The sequence below is a fragment of the Pinus tabuliformis genome, chromosome 7 (assembly GCF_031772625.1).
Source record: "Pinus tabuliformis cultivar Carrire ecotype Pingquan chromosome 7, CPIR1, whole genome shotgun sequence".
In the NCBI taxonomy this organism is placed as follows: domain Eukaryota; kingdom Viridiplantae; phylum Streptophyta; class Pinopsida; order Pinales; family Pinaceae; genus Pinus; species Pinus tabuliformis.
The window spans coordinates 1,193,139,392-1,193,162,457 of record NC_142293.1 but is presented as its reverse complement, the minus strand read 5'-3'; the positions used below and the strand labels follow the sequence as shown (position 1 = coordinate 1,193,162,457).

Genomic DNA, 23,066 nt, shown 5'->3' with positions numbered 1-23,066 from the left:
TTATCTTCTCTCTTTTAAAAAAAAAAAAAAATTGCATTTTGTTGAATCTTTGTGGTCCTCAAATTGCAGAAATTTTCAGCGAGGAAAGGTCTATGGTTTGATGCCAATTTGTTAAAACTTTCCTTGGATTTTAGATAAGACTTCATTGCCTTTTCCTTCTTGTAACAACTAATAAAATTTCTGATTTTTGGGAGCGTGTGTTTTACCCATTGGTATCCCTATCTCTCCACCTTTTGGAGAGACTTTGCGGTTTGACTTTGTTGGTTTATTTCATTTTGCACGCATATCATCTAATTAAGAAATTAACTCAACATGCATCACACTCATTTTGCATGCACTTTAATTTAATTTACTACATGTTTTAAATTCATAACAACTTCAGATTTTTGCATGCAAGCATTTTTTACTTGATCTTATTTGGTTTGAACATAGTTCCAAGTTTACTTATGCTTTATCATTAAACACATTTTACATGCATAAAGTATTTGGACAAATTTTCTCCATAAAGTAACATTTTATTTCATGTCAAACAAGTACATTTCGAGTAGAAGTTAATTCTCATTTGTTTGGTTAATTTATTTACATGCCCCAAGCATCATTAGAACTTACCACCAACTTTAGTTCGTTGAATAAACTTTTTAGGGACCCTCTACCTCTATTGACTCCTCATTGTGAGATCCAAATATTTGGGCAACGATGAGGTATGAGGACTAGAGTTCAATTGTAACTTTTCCTTAGCACTAATTAATAAAATAAACCAAGAACAGCATTCCATCATATTTGCTTTGTTTGCAAAGTTCTTAAATTTCTTGTTATTTTGATGGTTTAAAGTCTCACATGTGAATCTTATTTCAATAGGCACTACGGATGCAAACATTGTAATCTGTTTTAATTTTGCAACAAGTTTAATTTTCTTGTAGTTGGAAATTGACTCATCTTTTGGTTTAATTGCATAATGTCATGAATGATTGGTTTCACTTTCAAGTACTATTATTTTGGGTTGCAAACTAAATTACATGTTGTCATCTTGGTCTAACATTTGAGTTCTTTTTTTGTATCATTTTGAACAAGATAGTTTCCATGCTTTGATTTGTAGACTTGTTCATCTTAAAAGCATTTATAATATCTTGTGCTAACAATTTATTGTTTCACTTTTCAGGGTTACTTTGCTTTCCATTCGAAAGCATTTCACTTCATTTTAAGCAAATACAATTTCATTTCTTAAAAAGCAATACTTTGAAGGCACTGGCTGTTTATGTATTTCATGCTTATCTTATGTATTGATGGATATTTCTCATATCAGTTTTTGCTTATAAATCTTAAAGAAATAATCTATTTAACTCTAACAATTCTCTTAGAAACTCACATCATTTTAACTTAACTTTTCATTAGGGACCACCCCCCTTAGCTAACCTAAGAGATAGCTCAAATGGAGAGAGTCGGGATTAGTTTGACAGCCCCTTCTCTGAGTTCCTTGCCACCAACCACACCTTGTGGGTTTGAAGGCTTTTCTCACTAACTTGTAGATAGGTGTAGGCAGTAGGGTCAACATTTTTGGCGCCGTTGTCAGGGACAAGCTTTCTTGTACCTGGGAAATCGACTAACCTTTTCTTTTTAGCATTTTTGAACTTTAGATTTAGATTCTTGCTCAAGTGGCGACTCCACTCAATCCAAATTTTGCAAGAGTCTCTACTAGGAGAAATTCAAGTGGTCTAGTTAGCCCCTCTCCTGATCCTGAAAGGGTTTTTAGAGAGAGGTTGAATAGACTTTCTCATAGTAGAGCTCTTGCTAGTCTTGGGCAAGAGGTTGTTTCTGATATTCATTTGCTTTTTCAAGAACAAGTAGAGCCTAGCATCATGAATGATCTTTTTGCTCCTTGTGACTTCACTAACATAAATGGCTATCCTCACAATATCCTTGACAATGTTATTGAAAAGTTGCCTTCCTTTCAAACTTGGTTATTGTAAGGAAGAAGAATAGATCAATCAGGTTATGTGTAAATTTTCGAAATCTTAATTTAGCTTGTAAAAAAGATAATTACCCTTTACCTAATATGGAAACATTATTGCAAAAGGTAACAGGATCTGGAATGATGTCTTTGTTAGATGGATTTTCAGGATACAACCAAGTCTTCGTGAAGGAGGATAGACATAAGACAACATTCACCACACCATGGGGTACTTTTGAATATTTGAGGATGCCTTTTGGATTAACGAACGCTAGAGCAACTTTTCAAAGGGCTATGGACTATGCCTTTAAGGGTCTAATTGGGAAATTTATTGAGATCTATCAAGATGATTTAACTGTTTTTTCTAAAAATGGAATTTCCCATATAGGCCACCTAAGGCAAATTTTTTATAGGTGTAGAGAGTATGGAATATCCTTAAATCCTGCTAAATCTATTTTTGGAGTGATTGAAGGGAAGTTGCTTGATCAACATCATTTCAAAGGATGGGATCAAGATTGACCCTGAAAGAGTTGAGGCTATTCAAAAGATTCCCTTGCCTCATAATATTAAAACCCTTCAATCCTTCTTAGGAAAGATTAATTTTCTTAGAAGGTTCATTCCAAATTATGTTGAGATTGTCAAACCCATCCAAACCCTCTTAAAGAAAGATGTTAAGTTTGTTTGGGGAAATGAGGGTAGAAAAGGTTTTCAGGAAAGAAATGATTCTATTGTCAAAGCACCTTTTTCTAGTGAGCCCTGATTATTCAAAGGAGTTTTTGATTTTCTCTTTTGCATCCGAAGATACTATCGCTGGGGTGTTGCTTCAAAAGAATAATGAAGGGCATGAGCAGCGTATTGCTTTTATGAGTAGGTCCCCTCAAGGGTCTGAGTTGAAGTATAGCACCATGGAGAAGCAAGCTTATGCTTTAGTCAAGTCTCTTAAACAGTTCAGAGTTTATGTGGGGTATTCTAGGGTAATTGCATTTGTTCCCCACTCTGTTGCAAAGGATATTTTAGTCCAAGCAGATTGCTTAGGAACTCGAGCTAGGTGGGTCTCAAAGATTCAAGAGTATGATTTGGATATTAGACGTACCAGGCTTGTGAAAGACCAGGGATTGGCCAAAATCTTGACTGAAGGGGATGAGAAAGCGATAGGAATGATTTGGAATTAACTTCATCAGAACTTCAAAGATTGGGTCAACTTGAATGGTATAAAGACATTATTTATTATTTGCAAAATTTGTCATGTCCCAACCATTTAGTTGGCCATACAAGAAGAGCATTAAGGCTTAGAGCAACTAAGTATTGCATTATGAAGGATGGTTTTGGTCGGAGACATCCGAAGGGAGCAATACTTAGGTGTGTTGATGAAGTTGAAGCCTTTCTATCTGAGTTTCATTCATGATTTTGTGGAGGGCGTTATGTTGCTAAGACTACTACCCACAAAATCATGAGATATGGTTATTTTTGGCCTTTTATTTTTGCTAATGTACACAAGTATGTTAGAGGTTGCCAAGTTTGTCAACTATTCATTGGGAAGCAGAAGTTAGCTTCTTTGCCCCTTCAGCATGTGGTCGTGGAAGCTCCCTTTCAACATTGGGGGCTAGATTTTATAGGGAAATTTAATGAAAATTCAAGTAATGGCTACTCATGGATTATAAATGCCACTGATTATTTTACTAAATGGGTAGAGGCCATCCCTATAAAACACGCCACCGACAAAGTAGTGATAGATTTTCTTGAAGATAAGATTATCACTCTTTTTGGTGTCCGTGCGAAGATTACTACCGACAATGCCAAAGCTTTTAGCTCTGTTGAATTCTCATCGTTTTGCTTTAACTATTGCACTGTTTTATCCCATTCATCAAACTACTATCCTCAAGGTAATGGCTAAGCAGAGTGTAGTAATAAGAATTTGATAACCATAATCAAGAAGCTAGCAGGGGATAACAAACGGGCATGGGATAGTAAAATTAAATATGCTTTGTGGGCTGATAGGATAACAGATAAGAGTTCTACTAGGAAGAGTCCCTTTGAGTTAGTTTATGGCTTGGATGTTACCCTTCATGTGCATTTGAGGCTACCAGCGTACCAATTGCTACAAAGTTTTACATCTGATAGAGATATTGTGCAATGTAGGATTGACCAAATTGTAGAATTGGATGAAACCAGAAGAAGAGCCTTTGAGCATTGTTGTAAAAATCAATCTAAGGTAAAAAGAAATTTTGACAAATCATATAGGAATAGAATGTTTTCTAACAATGATATGGTTTTGCTATGGGATTGCAGGAATGAAAAGTCAAGTAATTATGGTAAGTTTGGCAGTTTGTGGCTTGGACCATATATTATCAGGGAAGCAGTTGGACAGAATTCCTACCATTTGAGCACTTTGGATGGAGAACCACTCGAGTTACCTGTGAACGGCCAACTGCTCAAATTGTTCTACAAAGAAAATATCTAATGCCATGGGGCATCTTTTTGTATCATATTTCTAACCTTATCCCTTGTCATTTTGCTTAATTAGTTTTATTTCATGAATAAATTGTCATTTATGCTCTTAGAATAAATTTCCATGTCTTCACCTCTGTACTTTATTTTATTTTATGATATTTTGAATGGATACTACCGATATATGTCTTTTGTCAGTGGATGCAGATTCTAGGTTCTTACACACTATCACTTCATATCTAGCATGCATCCCCATATGGATCCAAATGTTCACCACCGGAATGACACCTGATGATTATATGAAAGACTCCATGCCCAAGGATGATCTAGAGGACACTTGTACCATTAGATATCATCAGTCAACACAATTTTTTAACTCTACTTCTATCTTCTCATTATTTTTCTTGTACCCAGATTCCACACCCTACGGAGAATTGTAATAAGTGATACTAGTAATGATGAGTTTTGATTTTGTAACAGGCCTAGGATGTTGGGACTCGATCAGCAAACGAGTACACCTTGGAGTGTTTTTTTTATTTGGTTGATTATCCCTTCTTTTTCAGAGGTGGATAATTTTCTGGGTTTTTCACTCACTTTTTACCCCGAAGCCGGGGTGACGGTTAGAAGGTTGAGCCCCTAACACATCTTAGTGTCTAGAGTCGATGTATATTATCATACTAGATCACAAAAAATTTCGTGGAATTTGGTTAGGTCTAGATAGTCATTTTTTAATCTTTTAAATTTCTCGCGAGTCAAAAATTGCAAATAAAATTGTATTTAAATTGTAATAAGTGTAGTCTAGAGAAGTTGTATGGGGTATGAGTAATAAAAATTACACCTCTCACCCTCAATTTTCTACTATGACACACTTTGAGGGGTTAATAATATGTTTTAGACACTCAAAACCCACATTTCCTAAATTTGGTGAAAATTGTAGCTTTTAATTAGGCTAGAATTAAATAAAATAGAGAGAAATAAATTATTCCATGTGAGAATGACGTAGAAATGACTTGGAAATTATCCTAAGTCAAAGAGTTGAGTCAACAGACATGTGGAAGATGACTGAGCACACCGCATCATAAATATATCATTATTTCATAAAATCAAATTTCCCAGAGATAAAACAGCAGTTGCACATGTGGAAAATCGAATTTATTAGAGGAACTCATGTACTGAAGGAATATTCTACGGAATATTTAGACTGAAGATTTCGTGGGGCCTTATCTCACTGTTAGCTCAAGTTGCTTCTACACTTAGCAGAGCACATAAGAGTTTCACTTGGCCAGACTACGAGTTGCACATGGAGGAATCACGCAGTTCTTGGGGACCTAGGCAGAGCTATCCTGGGATCATCTACATATGTGGCATCACTTAGTTCAAGTTTGCATTTGTTGACTGGAGTTATCACAGTACTTAGATTCACTCATGGATGAGTTTGCTATGCCATATATGGAATTCGATTTTACTATGCCAGTTTGTTAGGACATTCCTTGGATTTTAGAGAAGACTTCATTGTCTTTTCCTTCTTGTAACAACTAATAAAATTTCTGATTTTGGGAGCGTTGGTTTTACCCATTGGTATCTCTATCTCTCCACCTTTTAGAGAGGCTTGGCAGTTTGACTTTGTTGGTTTATTTCATTTTGCACGCATATCATCTAATTGAGAAACTAACTCAACATGCATCACACTCATTTTGCATGCACTTTAATTTAATTTACTACATGTTTTAAATCCATAACAACTTCAGAATTTTTGCATGCAAGCAGTTTTTACTTGATCTTATTTGGCTTGAATATAGTTCCAAATTTACTTATGCTTCACCATTAAACACATTTTACATGCATCAAGTATTTGGACAAATTTTCTCCATAAAGTAACATTTTATTTCATGTCAAACAAGTACATTTCTAGTAGAAGTTAATGCTCATTTGTTTGGTTAATTTATTTACATCGCCCAAGCATCATTAAAACTTACCTCCAACTTTAGTTGGTTGAATAAACATTCTAGGGACCCTCTACCTCTATTGACTCCTCATTGTGAGATCCAAATATTTGGGCGAAGATGAGGTGTGAGGACTAAAGTTCAATTGTAACTTTTCCTTAGCACTAATTAATAAAATAAACCAATAACAACATTCCATCACATTTGTTTTGTTTGCAAAGTTCTTAAATTTCTTGCTATCTTGATGGTTTAAAGTCTCACATGCAAATCTTATTTCAAGAGGCACTTTGGATGCAAGCATTGTAATCTCTTTTAATTTTGCAACAAGTTTAATTTTCTTGTACTTGAAAATTGGCTCATCTTTTGGTTTATTGCATATTGCCATGAATGGTTGATTTCACTTTCAAGTACTATTATTTTGGGTTGCAAACTAAATTGCATGTTGTCATCTTGGTCTAACATTTGAGTTTTTTTTTTATATCATTTTGAGCAAGATAGTTTCCACGCTTTGATTTGTAGACTTATTCATCTTAAAAGCATTTATAATATCTTGTGCTAACAATTTATTGTTTCACTTTTTAGGGTTACTTTGGCTTTCCATTTGAAAGCATTTCACTTCATTTTAAGCAAATACAATTTCATTTCTTAAAGAGCAATACTTTGAAGGCACTAGATGTTTATCTTATGTATTGATGGATATTGCTCATATAAGTTTTTGCTTATAAATCTTAAAGAAATAATCTATTTAACTCTAACAATTCTCCTAGAAAATCATTTCATTTTAACTTAACTTTTCATCAAGGACCACCCCCCTTAGCTAACCTAGGAGGTAGCTCAAACGAAGAGAGTCGGGATTAGTTTGACAACCCCTTCTCTGAGTTCCCTGCCACCAACCACACCTTGTGGGGTTGAAGGCTTTTCTCACTAACTTATAGGTAGGTGTAGGTGGCAGGGTCAACAGACCCTAAGCAAAACCAAACTCTGTGAACAATTGTCAAATCCAAAAACTTTCTTGACCAACATTATCGATCCCTAAGTATTATATGTCTATAGAAGAAAGAGCAATTGCATACCACTTTTCGCTACATCAGGTGAGAAGACTAGAACCAAGGTTGAATCCATTACCCGAAGTAGACTTTTAACCATCAACATCACCTACTCAATCTGAACTTGTAAAGCACACTAAAGAAGAGGAGCCCCCTAAAGTATACTCAATGCTAAACTAACAAGTACACTTAATATAGTGAAGGATACACTCCAATGCTTCCCAATGACTCTCATGAGGATCTTGCATAAAGCAAGAGACTACAACAATAGCAAAGGAGAGGTTTAGCTTGATATGGATCAAGTAGAAAAATATTCCTACTAATTGTCTATACAAAGTAGGATCAACTTGACAAGTTGAACACTCGACAAAAAGTTAAACACCTGACTAATAAAGAGTAGGAGCAAACTTGCATTCTTCCATGTGAAATTGGTGAATGATGTTGAGAGCATACTTACGCTAAGAGACAACAATCCTCTTGTCTGATTGTTGGAATATAAGACCAAGGAAATAATGAAAGAGGCCTTAGTCAAACATCTCAAACTATTTCCCTAAGACTAGAATCCAACTTATTGATATGATAGTAATTACTCCCAGTAATAATTAAGTCATCAACACAAAGAACAAGGATGAAGAGTTCACCATATACATGTTCAATGTAGACAATGGGATCAAATAGGCACCTAAACAAATCAGAACCAAGAAAGAATATTTCCATCTTTTCATACCAAGCTCATGGAGCTTGCTTTAAACCATAAAGTGACTCGTAAGGAGGTAAACAAGGGATAAGTCATCCTAAGTAAAGCTTGGAGGCTGTTCCATGTAGATTCCTTCACTCAAGTCCCCATGTAAAAAGGCGCTTTTGACATCCATTCGATGTACTTCACAACCTTGAAAAGTAGTAAGTGAAAGAACCCGTCTGAGTAAATCCATCTTTGCAACCGAGACAAATGTTTAAGAGTAATCAATGCCTTCAACTTGTAAGAAACCTTTGGCAACAAGGAGATCTTTAAACTAATCCACACTTCCAACTGTGGAAATCTTGGTTTTGTAGACCCACTTGCAACAAGCAATCTTGCTAGCTTCAAGAAGAGGAACAATATCACAAGTGTCATTTTTCAATAAAGAGTTCATTTCTTATTGCACAGTTGTTTCCCATTCAAGTAGACCACTTGTTTCTTCATAAGTTTGAGGATCTTCCATCTCAATGAGTTATGCCATAAGAACTGAACCAACTATATGGAATTGAGAGCATGTCCTAAGAGAATCTATCAAATAACCAACTAAAGTACCAACAATTACCCTTGTCCATTTCAAAAGTGGAGTAGTTGGAGGTGCAAAATCTACAGACTAAACTGTAGGAGGGGCTGAAGGTGCAAGATCAACAAACTAAAACATTGGACTAGTAGTTTCCCTTAAAGTCCAGTAATTGATTTGCAATTCTCCGAGCATGCAATTAGACATATAATTTAAATTGTTGTTCTGGAACTTAAATTAGAAATACACTGAGTTTTCCAACTATAGCATGCATAGTGAAAATAAGTATAGCTAAAGGCAAACGCATTCAACACATAAGACACCAAATATACCCAGGAAACCCCAACTCCGGGGAAAACCTGCAAACTGTGTATTTTTCTATTAGCTTGACAAAATAATAATCTTTAGAAATTAATTCTTGTGGAAAAAGTCCAATAAAAACACAATAACATTGAGAACTCACGATTTTTTCAACTTGTCGAATTTATTGGCCGAGTTTTTCACAATGTTTTCAAAAATGAAAAACTCGAGATAAAATCAGGAGTTTATCCAAAAACGTGTGAGTGAGGTGCCGAGTCGTGTATAAGTTAGGAAAAGGCCGATTTTTCCACTCATTTTGCACTCTAACCTTTGTGATTCATGCTTGTGGAGAGAGGAGGTGTTTGTCACTACCCAAGAGGAGGAGATTTACCCGATTGTGGGTGAGACAACTTCAAAAAACCCCTGACGTGGAAGCCATCTCATTGGACCATATTGACACCATTGTTGCATGGAGGGTTGAGACTGAGAGGCCTATCATGGACTCGGTCCCTGATTGGTTAGAGGTGGAACGGGAGGAGGTAGCAGTTGCAGGGGAGGGAGAGGTAGAGGAGTAGAAGGAGGAGGAGGTGACACCATCTAGGATGAGCAACAGCAAAGGACAGAGGCAACCTCCTATTTTCAGCCCCAGATGCAGGGCTTTCTTCCACTAGAGGAAAAGGCAAAGCCATTCCCTATTCCCGTAAAAGGGGCAGAGAAACTCAGTGACTGATTAGTTTATGACATGTAGATGACTCATGATGATGAATCATGATATACATTTATTTTATTTTTTGTTGATATTTTGACCCTTGAGACTGAGTCAAGACTTAGAATTTAGGACTTGATTCACTATTGATATGTGATGTAGCATTAGACCTCTTATACATCTTATATATTAGCTTCCTTTTCATATTTATGTGGCAAAGCATTTATCTGATGTTGTGGATACTTTAGATGGTAAAAAAAAATGAATATTTTTGTACTTTTTAAATTTTGTCGAATTTTTGCCAATTTTTTCAAAAACCTCCCCACTTTAACGACTTTTTCAATTTCCGGGCCCTTTAAGATTTATCCTTGAGGTCGAATTTTTCCACTTTGGAAATTAATACGACAAGGGAACACTTCCCTTCTACATCAAAACCCTCTAAACAATTGAACCAAGTAAAATCAAAACACCCCGTATGCACTTATGCTATTGTGCAGCCACGCAGTACGTCGTCTCTCTCCGCACACTAGCTCAGTGTATGGCCGCGCTAATTCTAGGCTGAGATAAGGATGTTCAGCCTTGCCCTTCTCTCTCTCTTGGTCATTGATCTTCCTTGCTGACTGTTGAAACCCTAACTTCCTCTTGCTGGAGCTAGCACACACAATTTATGCCCTTCGAACTGGCCACTTTTGTGCCCTATTCCTTCTTATAATTAAATCTGGGCCCCACCATCACTCTCAATGGCTGAGATTAAATCTTGTTGAAGGGTTGATATCTAATTATATGTTGACTTTGGCCTTTTTAATTTTTCCTAAGTTCAACATTAGGAAGTAGTGAATTAAATTAATAATCTGCTAAGTGGTTGTATTGTGGGTCCCTTTGCTAACCTTGGCACCAAGGCAAGTAGAACCCTTGCTTCTCTACTCCAATCAACACTCCCTCTTAGAGAGGAAGGTGTTCTGCACTACACCCAACCTGTCTCTAAGGTAAACAAATCTACCTCTTGGCAAAGCCTTGGTCATGATGTATGTTGTTTGCTCCTCTGTTGGTATGTACTAGAGTCTAATTGTACCTCGTTGAACAATGTCCCTGATGTGATGATAGTGTATCCCAATGTGCTTTGAGCGATCATGAAACACTAGATTCTCATAGAGCTTGATGCAGCTCTAACTGTCACAATGGATCACGGTGGCCTCTAGCTCATGTCCAAACAAGCCCACAAGCAACTTCCTTAACCAGATGGTTTCACATGCTGTCAAACTGGAAGCCATGTACTCAGCCTCTGTTGAGCTCAATGCAATTGATCTCTGCTTCCAACTAAACAAAGGAAACAATTGTTGATCCAACACTGAAGGTGCAACCCGATGTGCTTTTCTTGTCTGTGGAACTCCTTGCCCAATCTGCATCAGTGAAGCCCGCAAGCTTCACCCTATCAACTTGTCTATACCATAATCCATACTCTACTATCCCCCTGAGATACCTCAATACATGCTTGGCAGCAACCCAATGCACCCTGGTGGGTTCGACCATGCACTAGCTCAAAGAGTTAAATGCAAAACACATTTGGTTGTGTATTCACCAAATACATTAGTGACCCAATCAACTACCAGCAAAGCATGGGGTCTACTCGCTCCGATCTAGATGCGGCCACCTGCTTCCAGTTTGTGACTAGATGCATGGTCATGGGCCTGCAATCCTACATGTGAAATTTTCTCAAACACTTTAGGGCATACTTGCGTTGCCCCAAGAAGATCTCCCCATCTCCCTACCAAACCTCCAATCCAAGGAAACAGTGCATCAACCCCATATCCTTCATCTCAAACTCGCTTGCAAGATCTCTTGCACTCTTGGATGAGCTTATTTGCATTTGTCAAGATCAAATCCTCCACATACAACATTATTATAAGTAGGTCACCTCCAACAACAATGTAGTAGAGGTCGAGGTCCACTTCACTCTTAGAGAAGCTCAATCCCTGAAGGTAACTGTCAATACGAGCATACCATGCTTGCGGAGTCTATTTGAGCCCATACAATGCTCTCTTGAGTCTACATGCGTGAGTCCCCCTGTCATCTATCTCAAACCCCTCTGGCTACTCAATATAAATCTCCACCTCAACAACTCCATTGAGGAACATTGTTTTAATGTCCATCTGGTGGTTTTCCACCCCATCTGAGTTGCAAAGGCTATAATGGTCCTAACAGACGAATATCTGGCCACCAGGGCAATTGTGTCGTCATAGTTGATGCCCTCTACCTGTGAGAACCCCTTAGCCACAAATCTTCCCTTTTATTTCTCGACGCTCCCATCAACCCCGTGCTTGATCTTGTAGACCCAGCGAGAGCCCACAACATATTTTCTCTTAAGCCTCAATACCACCTCCCAGACATCATTTTTCATGATGGAGGCATACTCCTCCACCATGGCATCTCTCCACACCTGTTGAGTGGTTGCCTCATGGTAGCTGGAAGGCTCAGCATCCAATAACTCTGTTATGAGTGCCATATACCCTATATACATATGTGGTTGTCTACTCTATCTAACTAATGTACTAGGAGCACCAACTTGCTCTTGTGCCTCTTAGATCAACTGCTTTGCCCATCTCACTTTCCTTCTCCCTGTGTTGGGAGTCATGCTTGAGTGGGCTCCACTCTCTCTTCCATCTGCGTGTCCCCCCTCATTCGCATGCTACCCGGTCTACCCATCAATGTGTACAGTTGTAGTTTGAGGTGTTGGCTGAGCTTCCTGCTTGGGAGCCTGTTGCTCCTCCTCTTGCACTATATCCTACTCACGCTCTAAGGACTTCCTCAAAGCCCTTTCTTCCTCAAACTTCACATCTCTCCTGATGATTGTCTTACTAAGCGCTAGTACATATACCCTGTACACCTTGGTTGTCTCGCTATAGCCCACGAAGATTCCCTTCTCCGTTGTGGGTTCCAACTTCAACCTTTTATTTGTTGGTACATGGCAAAACACCGAGCTGCCAAATATACGAAAATGTGAAACGTCTGGTCTCTTGCCTATAAAGGCCTCCTCTAGGTAACTCACCCCAACACTTTTTGTAGGCTCCAATTCTGCAAGAAAATTGTTGTACCGCATGCCTCAGCCCAAAGAAACTTGGGCAGCTCCTAGTCATGCAACATCGATTTCGCCGCTCCAACTATGGCCCTGTTTTTGCGCTCTGCTACTCTGTTTTGTTGAGAGTTATATTGTGTGGTCAACTCCCTCCTAATGCCCTCGTTGGCACAAAATTCCTTGAATACATTTGAGGTGTACTCCCCACCGTTATCTAACCTCAGCACCTTGATTTTCTTGATTTTCATGCTTTGTATAGCCATCTTGAGGTGACTACGGACTTGTCCTTTGATCTAGGCACCACATCCTAGACATCATTTTTCATGATAGATTCATACTCTTCATTCATCGCATCCTTCCAGACTTGGTGCTTTATGACTTCTTCGAATGTACATGGCTCAGATTGAACAATAGTACTCATAGCAGCTAAGTACCCTTGATACTTGTTTGGCTTCTTACTTTCACGGAATGTCCCTCTTGGAGCAATATGTCTTTCAGCATCTTCGAGAGTATCTTTGAGCCACAAAGGTCTTTTCCTTGAGGTAGAGGGATCACCAAGAGGTGGATCAATGGGATCCATCGGGCCTTCAACATCGAGCATAGGCTCATATGTCGGAGGTTCATCCTATTTTTCCGCAACATCATCATTATCCTTCCTTGGAATGGGGAGATCTTTGGCTTTCCCAAGGGCAGTGTCTTCATTGAAGGTGACATCATGGCTTACTTCCACATCTCTTTGACCAGGCACATAGATTCTATATGCCTTTGAATTTTCACTGTAGCCCACAAATATACCTTTCTTCCCAGATTGTTTGATTCTTCCTTTCAACAACTCCATTTTGCTCAAGAGTGTATGGAACAGTTGTCTCCCTCTTAATGTCAGCCTCTCTACAAAAGTCATTGAATTCATTTGATTCATATTCAGTTCCATTGTCGGTCCTCAATATTTTGATCTTTTTCCCTGTTTGATTCTCCGTCGAGCCTTTGGAAGAACGGAACCATTTGAACACTTCATCCTTCTTCTTCAAGAAATAGATCCATGTTATGCGAAAGAAGTCATCCACAAAAATTGCATAGTATATGTATCCTCCCAATGATGTTATGGGCAACATAGAATGGACCAATTGGAGAATATCGATAGTTTAGCTTTCACCTGAAGGGAATGGTCCCCTTGTAAGTTTTCCAGCTATACAACCCTGACAAACTCCTTCATGATTCATGTTGAAATCGGGCATACCTGTGACCATCTTCCTTACCCCAGGTAAGGCTTTGTAATGTAAGTGGGTGAACCTTCGGTGCCATAGCTCAGATTGAAGTGAAGCATCGCAAGTCAAGGCTCCCAAAGGACTTCCTCCAACTTGATAGAGACCATCAACCCTAAATCCAAGTGTGAATGCATCTTTAGGGTTTCTTTGCCAAATACGTACCTTTCCATCAATGAATGCTACCTTGAAGCCTTTATCTTCCATCACGAAAATAGACACCAAGTTTTTCTTCAAATCGGGCACATACAATACTTCTTGTAGATGAATGGTTTGACCTTGATTCAAGTGAAGAGTGACAATACCTATCACTTTATAGGGTAGGTGGCATTGTCTCCAAGTATGATCTCCAAATCAGTCTTATTTTCAATTAAATTTGAGAGGGCCTCTTTGTACCCAGTGAAGTTTCTTGAGGCTCCACTATCAATCAACCAATGATCCAAAGTGTCCAAAGGAGAGGTAGTAGATAGAACAAAAATAAGATAAAATTCCTTTTTTTCTATAACATTACTTTCCTCGTACTTGGAGTTTCTTGATCTTTTGGAAGGTCAACCATTTCCATATCGAGCAGCAGGAGCATTCCTTTTTCCTTTATTGTTGAACCTGTTGTTCCTTTGATTGCCATTGCCTTTGTTGTTGTTGTTATTGTCATCATCCCTTGGAGAGTTCTTCTTGTGAGGACACTCTCTAGCATAGTGGTCGAACCTGTTACAATTGAAGCACCTTCCTTTTCTTCCTTCTTTGAATCCCTGCTTGAACCCTTGACCCTGTCTCCTTGGACCAACATTATTTTTCTTCTTTGCATGAGCAAAGAAAGTAGTGGGTTCATTTCCATTTGAAGGCTTGTCTCTCTCCATCATCCTTGTCTCCTCTTGAGTGCATCTAGCCAATAATTCATCAAAACTAGGAATCCTGTCATTGTTGAGAATGGTGGTGTTAAACACATCCCATGCTCTTGAAAGACCCCCAAGTGCAATGAGAGTGAGCTCCCTATCAGCAATAACTTCTCCAATAGATAAAAGGTCATTCTTGATTTGTGTGATCCTCATGAAGTAGGATTGGATGGACTCCCCTTTATCCATCTTGATGTCCTTCAACTTGTTTTTGGGAAAGAGGATTTGATTTGCATTGTTCACTTTGAACATCCCAACCAGCTTATCATATATTTCCTTAGAAGTTCCCAAATCAAAAATATAGGCAACCAAATGCTTTTGAATAGAATCAACCAAAATTTTCTTTTCTTTGACCTCACCTTTTCTATACTGTCTTAGCAGCAACTGGTGCATTTGAAGGAGGCTCCACCACTTTTCCCTGCACATAGTCCAATACTTCATGCTCCTCCAAAGTCAGGTCCAAAGTCATCTTCCATGCATGATAGTCAGATTTGTCATTGAGCTTGTCCTCAATCTTGAAGTAAGATGAAGAAGCCATTGAAACTTGTCCAATAAACCTTTCTTGGTGATTGTTTTTCTCTCTCTTGCTTGGGCTTTGTCTTCACCTGGGCTCTGATACCATGTTAAATTTAGATAACAATGGTATGTTTTATGCTTAGCACAATTACTTCAATGTACTTTAAGCAGCCCAATGACAATTTTCCAAATTAGTTTCCAATAGCAATCACATTGATAGTAATTGTAAATAGAACATAAAATAAAATACAAAAGGCAAGCCAAGACAAGAGGACACCAAATTTGGCGGATGCCAGGGAAAAACCCCAATGTGGGGGAAACCCTTTGGTCAGTTATTCTTATTATTATATCAAATGTTCAATAGAGAGAGAGTACAAAAGTCAAAATTGACTTGTCAAATCAAAGTCAAAACAGCCCTATCAAATCTGCAGTCAAACTCAGTGCTAACCAGAAAGTCAAAGATGGTCAATGCAGCAGTCAAATAGTCCACTTGATGCTGGTCAAACCCAGTCAAATTCAGCCTTCCTTGCTGGTCAAAGTCAACCCAAAACAATCCTTCAAAGTTCAGTCAAAGGAGAAAGAAAGTCTGCTGTAATTTTGTGGTCAAAGTTGCAGTCAACCCTAAAGTCAACACTGGTCAAAGTGCCCAGATTTTCTCGATTTCTATGCCCAGTAATGCGGCCTAGAGAAACAGAAATAATCCTCCAAAAATCGCAGTCAAAACTGGTCAAAGAGTCCCTGGTCAACGCTAGTCAAACTTGGTCAACTCCTGAAATTTTCGGCCCTGCAATTCTGTCCAGAAATTTGACCTCCTTGTGCCACACGTGTGAGAGAGAGAGAATGCCCAATAGCTGTATGAACCAATGAGAGAAGGAGAGAGAAGAATGTGTGAGTGATGATGATGCCAAATGAGGTGAGAGGTCACTTGTATTTATACAAGTCGTTGAGGGTGAAGTGACACGTCCATTGGGCTTCATGAGCCTACATGATGATGTGGCCGACCTGAACAATTTGCACATGTGTGGGCATAAATTCAAAAACACACTTCTGCTTGTCCAAATTAGATGATCTTTATATCAATTTGGGTTTTCTCGTAAAGAGGAATTTAATGCAATCATCATCTCCATCAAATGAGCTGTCCCAAGGTGGAATTTGGCTCTAGTTGCCAATTTTAACATGGGGGTTATTTGAAGGGACCTGTAGTGTAGGTAGCATTCTATATTTCTCTAAAACTCACCATATTTTTTTCAAAGTGAACTCAAGAAGGGGCACTAACAATCTTGCAAAGCTGTTGGCATTAAAAACTCTACTGAGAAAAGCATTTGATAGGGGGATAAGAGAACTTCAGGTCTTTGGAGATTCTTCCTTGGTAGTGAAATGGATGCAACATTCCTAACAAGCAAAATATCAAGTTGTTGGCAACTACAAATCACCTGAAGGAGATCAGCTCTGTTTTCACCAGGTTCACTATAACTCATTTCTTCCCAGAGCTGAATGAGAAGGCCGATAGCCTGTCTAAGGAGAGTCTCCTCTTAGAACCTAGCAAGCTGCACTCCCTGGAGACAGATAGGGACACTTCAACTGAAACTCAGTCATCCATACAATTTCTTTGCTATCATCTTTTCATATGTATAAATCACTGTATTTGTAAAGCAGACACATATGTATGAACAATCATAAATTTCTGTTTTTGAGTCAGTTTTCCTGATCAGCCATGGGATGGAATAGTCAAAACTTTATTTGCAAGTATGATAATTCAATATTTAGCATGAGGATTGGGGAACATTTAGCTGAAAAAGGTGAAGATTTTTGCTCTGGTGCTGCTGCTCATCGAAGAAAGTATTTTTGTTTCCAGCTTGGCAATTATGATGCAATTTTTTCCAAGTATTGTTCAAAGACCAAGCTATACAAGCAAAATACTTAAACCTGAACCATTTTTCCAATTCTAATATTCTATCTTTACTTTGGGATGACTAGGTTATTTTATTTAGAGTTGTGCCAGATCTCTTGACAAGTGTTTAGTAAAATGGTAAGACATGTTGCCATATTATAGAAGGCTACAAATAGCATTCAATAAGGACCAGTAGTTTATGCAGCAGAGTCTATGTTGGGGAAACCAGTAGATCGTTACAAGTCCATTAAAAAGAGCATGCAACTGATATATCAAGAGATCAAAGCTTCTAATCAGCCCTTGAGGAACACTCACATGACACTTCTCATCAAATTTGGATAGAAAATGCAAAACTAATTGCCAGACAAGAACACTACATAAAGAGAAAAATAAGAGAAGACTGGAAATTGAGAAGCGAAGCAATACATAAACATAGACAACAGGCTGAAGCTAAGCAACACATGTAAGCCATTCATAAACCAGCTGGTCAACATCAGAATACTTTTTGGATTGGTCTAATGAAGGGACTGTGGTTTTGATGGATAGTGAGTGGACCTCACTCATTTCCCCCATAAATTGCTCCACTTATCAGTATTTATAAACTCTCTATCATTAATCCGAACTCATCCCAATCATTGCAATGTGATTCCCTGGTGCTGGGCTCACCTTATAGAAGTCTGAAACGTTGGGTTTAAATGCCTCCCAACAGGGTTTCTTTCCGATACTTTTACAAGTTTGGAGTCTGTTCTAATTTTTGACAATGGGAATCTCCCAAAACCTCTTTAGCTTCCCCACCACCAAACTCAATATTTTTCTGCTTTGGCTACATGCCATTGCGACTACTTTTCATGAACTCTCATCACACAATCAGGAGTAGAAACTAACCTGGTATGGAATGGTGATAAATTCTACCGAATATCTGGCAAGCTAAACAAGAATTGTAAGGTGAGGAATTCCCTCCTTTCTTGCTCTACTATCCAATGTATGTTAATCTGAATCATCATTCATAAAAGCTGCATTTTTCTAATGAGTGCTAAGTTGCTAACTTCCAAGATGGGTAAATGCTTTTGAACACTAAGATACTTCAAAGTAACAAGCAAACTTTCAGGCAATGAAGTCTAACTTTGGCACCATCACTTCCTACTAGCCATTTGCATTCCATTATATTAGTCAGAAGCAAGAAGAGAAGAATCAGAAATAAACTTAAACATCCTCTTGGTTCTGACTCCTGAGATCAGAGGAACAAACTTACCAAGGTCTGATTTTGCTTGAAAAATGCATCATAGGAATGATGCATCGCCTGAAACAGAAAGAAGCCTGCATTTATCACACCATTTGATCGGGCAGCACTGGACATGGCAAATAAAAGCAATGCCTTCCAATTTACTCCAGAGAGAAAGTAGTAGACACCAGCGAATGATAGAAGAGAGAATAAACTTTCTGAATATCTGTCAAATCATAACGATAACCTGTTGCAGACTATAAGTAACAAATCATATCATTTCTCCCCACAAAATACCAAAAACCTCAACAACTCCCAATAGGGCTTGTTGCTATTTGGTGTAAACAACTGCCAAAATTAGAATAGAGTACCTACTACCAAGGAAGAGGCTTACATTGAAGAATAGAATATTGAAGCTGGGTTGAAACAGAAAAGAGATGTTGCACGCAAGGCCGCCTTGGAATCTTTGAAAACAATAAGTGTTAGCCTGGCAAAGGGCACATTTGGGTAGGTGTCAAACTATGTTTGAATTTTGTTTATTTACAGGATGTTGCAAACATGATTCAGATAAAAAAATGTTCATAAGCTCAGATTATACAAGCCAAGTAAAATATGCCTACACTCAGTCTAACGTGAAAAGCAAAAACCGGTTGACTTGTTCAATTAACTAATAACTATTCAAGACATTGCAACTGTGTGGGCCTCAAGCTCAGTGGGCTAGCTCAAGTGGTTGAGAGCTCTGAATAGCAAGCATAAGGACTTCGGGTCAAGTTCCCAGGCTGGCTGCCTCTGCATATGTGCACTTCACACAATGTTCCTGCGGAGTTAGTGTCCAATAGTCTACGTCGCCCACTTTACTCTGAATGAGAGGAAGTGAGTGGCGTTCCCCGGGGACTATTAATGGATTGCCTACTATTAATCACAACCTCCAAACTTAAAAGCAAATTTCCAACTAAAGGTGCTAATGTGCTGCATACACAGATGAACATCTCCCTTTGATTTAATCCCAGGAAAAACTAAATAGAAATCCCTAGATCCCCCTCTTTTGTAGCGCTGCAAGATAAATTTCATCAGCAATCTTGTTCCTAAAACATTTTTATTGCATTCCCCAATAAGATGAATATGGTATGTGGTGGGCTTACTTGTATAGGAAGAGGGCTGCAAACACAAAGGCAATGTTGTTGAGAATATACCCAGACAAAGCCAATACAGCCCTGTATCCCATCAAAGGAACCAATGGAGCAAAAACTGCATAATCGAAACATCAAATCATTAGATTTCAGCTTATTCCCACAAAAACAGTGAAAAGCTTAGGAATTGAGTGCGTATCACGAAACTAAATCTGAGTACCGGCGTGATCTATGCTTCGTTAAGGAGCATTTTTAATACAAAACAACGAGCAGTTGGATTGCAACCAGTTACACAGGAGAGAAGTAAGTACCTGTTTTTGATAAAAAGCGCATGCAGAGAGGAAGCAATGGGAGAAAAGCATAGGATTGTTCATATTCGTACCCACACTGCGCAATCCTCACATAATATACTGAATCCCACACAACACTTCCCTCTATGGCCTTGCCTAACTGGCTCCAAACACCACATATCTGTCTCTCGTTCTCCAAAATCAATGGAGAATGGGGATCAATGATTGATTTTGTTGTTGTTGACAGACAAGGTGGGTTCAAAGAGGACGATGTGTCATATGAAGTAGCTATGCATCTCCATATCACAATCAAACTCAGCACCAGAATCCTTGAAACCACTGCCAACTGCAGAACTGATTGCATTTCAACCGAGGAAGAAGATTTTGTTCGGCCCATCCTGACTTCACTCATTCACCACAAAGAACTGCAAAAATCTAGCTGCCAGAATGATATTAGGTCTTGGGTTTTTTTTTTTTTTTCCTTTTCCAAAGGTTGCTACGGATCAGAAATAGGACAGTTCATTATATTCCAGGTAGACTTCACAATGTCCTTAAGTTATTTTCTTCAATACGTCCATGGAATTCACTACTTAGCTGTCCTGCACAGTTCAAAAAGAATTGTTATCCATTATTTTTCTCCCCCTTCGAATTTGTTTTCTCTGCACATCAGCGGCATATTCGCCACAACAACTGCAAAGATCTTGCTCTGCCAGAATGACATAGGTCTTAGCTATTTATCATTTCTTAAAAATTGCTACGGATCAGAGATTCGACAGTACATTATATTCCAGACAGACTTCAATGTCCTTGAAATTATTTTCTTAGATGCATCCATGGAAGTCACTAGTCAGTTGTGATTCACAGTCAAAATTTATTTGCTATCCATCATTTTTCTCTCCCCTGGAATTTGCTCACCCTGCACCTCGGCGGCCTTATCCTCCTGTAACTAGATAATTATCTTCTCCGTTCGAATTTGCTGTCTCTGCATCTGGGTGGCCGTACCCTCCTGTTACCAAATTTTTATGTCGCCCTAAAGTCGGGGATCAAAGAAAGCCTTTGACTTTGCATTTGAAAATTCATAATTCTCTCATCTTTTGAGAACTATACAAACGAAATTTAACAGCGAGGAAAGTAAAATAATAATTTAATTTGTTTTTTAAATTAAATTTAATCTACGTCAAGTCTAAGTGGCAGAATGGGTTGAGGATCTGTCTCGTCACGGAGGTGACTTAGTTGAAATCTCAAGGGTGGTTGTGCCCTGTGTCAAGGGGAGAAGACATGCTAAAAAATCCAGTCAACTTAGGGCTCGTGTTTAATCTACATCAAGTCTAAGTGGCACAATGGGTTGAGGATCCGTCTCGTCACGGAGGTGACTTAGGTTGAAATCTCAAGGGTGGTTGTGTCCTGTGCGAGGGGGAGAAGACATGCTAAAAAATCCAGTCAACTTAGGGCTCGTGTGGCTTAGGATGGGTGCAATCCCTCGATGACTTTGACAGATTAGATGCCCCTGGTGCGCAGCTCTTCAAGCCACGGGCCAAGCTTGGAGGATCGTGACTTTGATGGATTAGATGCCCTCTGGTCGCAGCTCCCCAAGCCACAGACCAAGCCTGAAGGATCGTGATTTTGACGGATTAGATGCCCCTATGTTGTGGCTCCTCAAGCCACGAGCCAAGCTGGGAGGATCACACAACTTGACAAACAAACAAAAAATTTAATTTAATCTATATCTTATTAAAATATATAATAGAAATAGAAATATTTATAAGAGTTAATATATTATCTTCTATAAAAAAAAAAATTAAAACCAAAAAAAGTATTTATATTATAAATATGTGCCTAGTCGTGGCAAATACATCATGGGGTACATCGGTTATGTTTCAAAATTTCTATATTGTGCCTCTTATATAGGATATATACAAAGTTATAATCTAAAACATGCTTGATAGAAATACTAAGAGGGGGTGAATTACTATTTCACTTAAATTTGATTACTTTCAGAGCATTAAATATCATTACTACAAATCAAATAAGATAATCAACAACACATCACATCACATGAACAATACACAAGAAATTTTAAGGTGTAAACCCTTATGGGAGAAAAACCAACAAATGCTTTTTAATATAAATGATGAGTACAATAATTTTTGAGCTCTAACTGAAGGGGAGCTCTCGCTCCCTAGTACTCAATTAGAAAGCATTCAGTTTATGAAGAAGCCCCAACACCCTAGTTCTATCAGCTTCAACTAGAAAGATGCTCCAACACCCTTGTTAGCATCAATCTGCTGCCTTAGCACCACCCTGCCACCCTAAAGTGTTCTCAGGCTCCAACCTGAAAGAAACTTCGATCGTCGCCTTTCACCACCTTGCCTCTCTTAAATAGAAGATAAAAATAAATATTTGTGGGCTCCCATACCAGGGATAATGACCAACTTACAACAATATCCAAACATATAACTTTATTATTGATTACATTGATATATGTCAAGTTGTCACTGTGTCACTATCCGAACTTGAGAAAACAATATTCTATTTAGGTTAAATGCAATCGTGTTTAGTCAACAAGCTGCTCAAATCTTGAACAAACAACCTTCAGGACAACTCTTTAAATGATGTTGTAGATCAGACTTTAACCACACTTTAACTTGCAATATACAAAGATATATGTATATAACCCAACAGTCAAACAAACATAAGATTTTGCCTCATACCTCAAAAAAATTGCAAGGGATCATACCATAGAGGAAGATGAGCCTTAACTTGTTGCCACTAATTTGCCTTCTGCTACCAAAGTTTTACCCTTAGAAGTGCCCTTAATCAACCCTTCAAACTTGTGGTCAAACCAAACCTTAACCTTTGATTCTATCCTTGCTCAATAGGCCTTGACCCTTTACTTTTGCTTCAAAGTTTGTCTCAGGATTGCACTTTTAATTAGCCCTTCAAACTGTGTTTTAATTCTGCCCTTAACTTCGAAAACGTGTTGCACACTAACCTAGCAACTCAACTTTGATTAAATCTCATAAAAGACCCTCAAAGATTTCCTTGAAGCTTGGGTTCCTCCTACAATGATTCGACCTTCATCTGCATCCAAGACAGGCCTCCTCTTGCAACCTAAAATAGGTCTATCTCAGCCCTTGGCCTA

At 38.4% G+C, this 23,066-nt stretch overlaps 1 protein-coding gene across 1 annotated transcript in view; it reads right to left on the bottom strand.

Annotated features, from left to right (window-relative positions):
* Positions 1-21,011, bottom strand: part of LOC149251710 (uncharacterized) — a 140,249-nt gene extending 119,238 nt beyond the window's left edge. The window contains exons 1-4 of the mRNA XM_089459542.1: positions 19,946-21,011; positions 19,647-19,752; positions 18,899-18,991; positions 18,535-18,730 (exon numbers count right to left, since the gene is read on the bottom strand). Of these exons, the coding sequence (XP_089315668.1) occupies positions 18,535-18,730; positions 18,899-18,991; positions 19,647-19,752; positions 19,946-20,336 (786 nt within the window). The 5' untranslated portion in view covers positions 20,337-21,011. The remainder of the gene's footprint in view (positions 1-18,534; positions 18,731-18,898; positions 18,992-19,646; positions 19,753-19,945) is intronic.
* Positions 21,012-23,066: the final 2,055 nt, after the last annotated feature.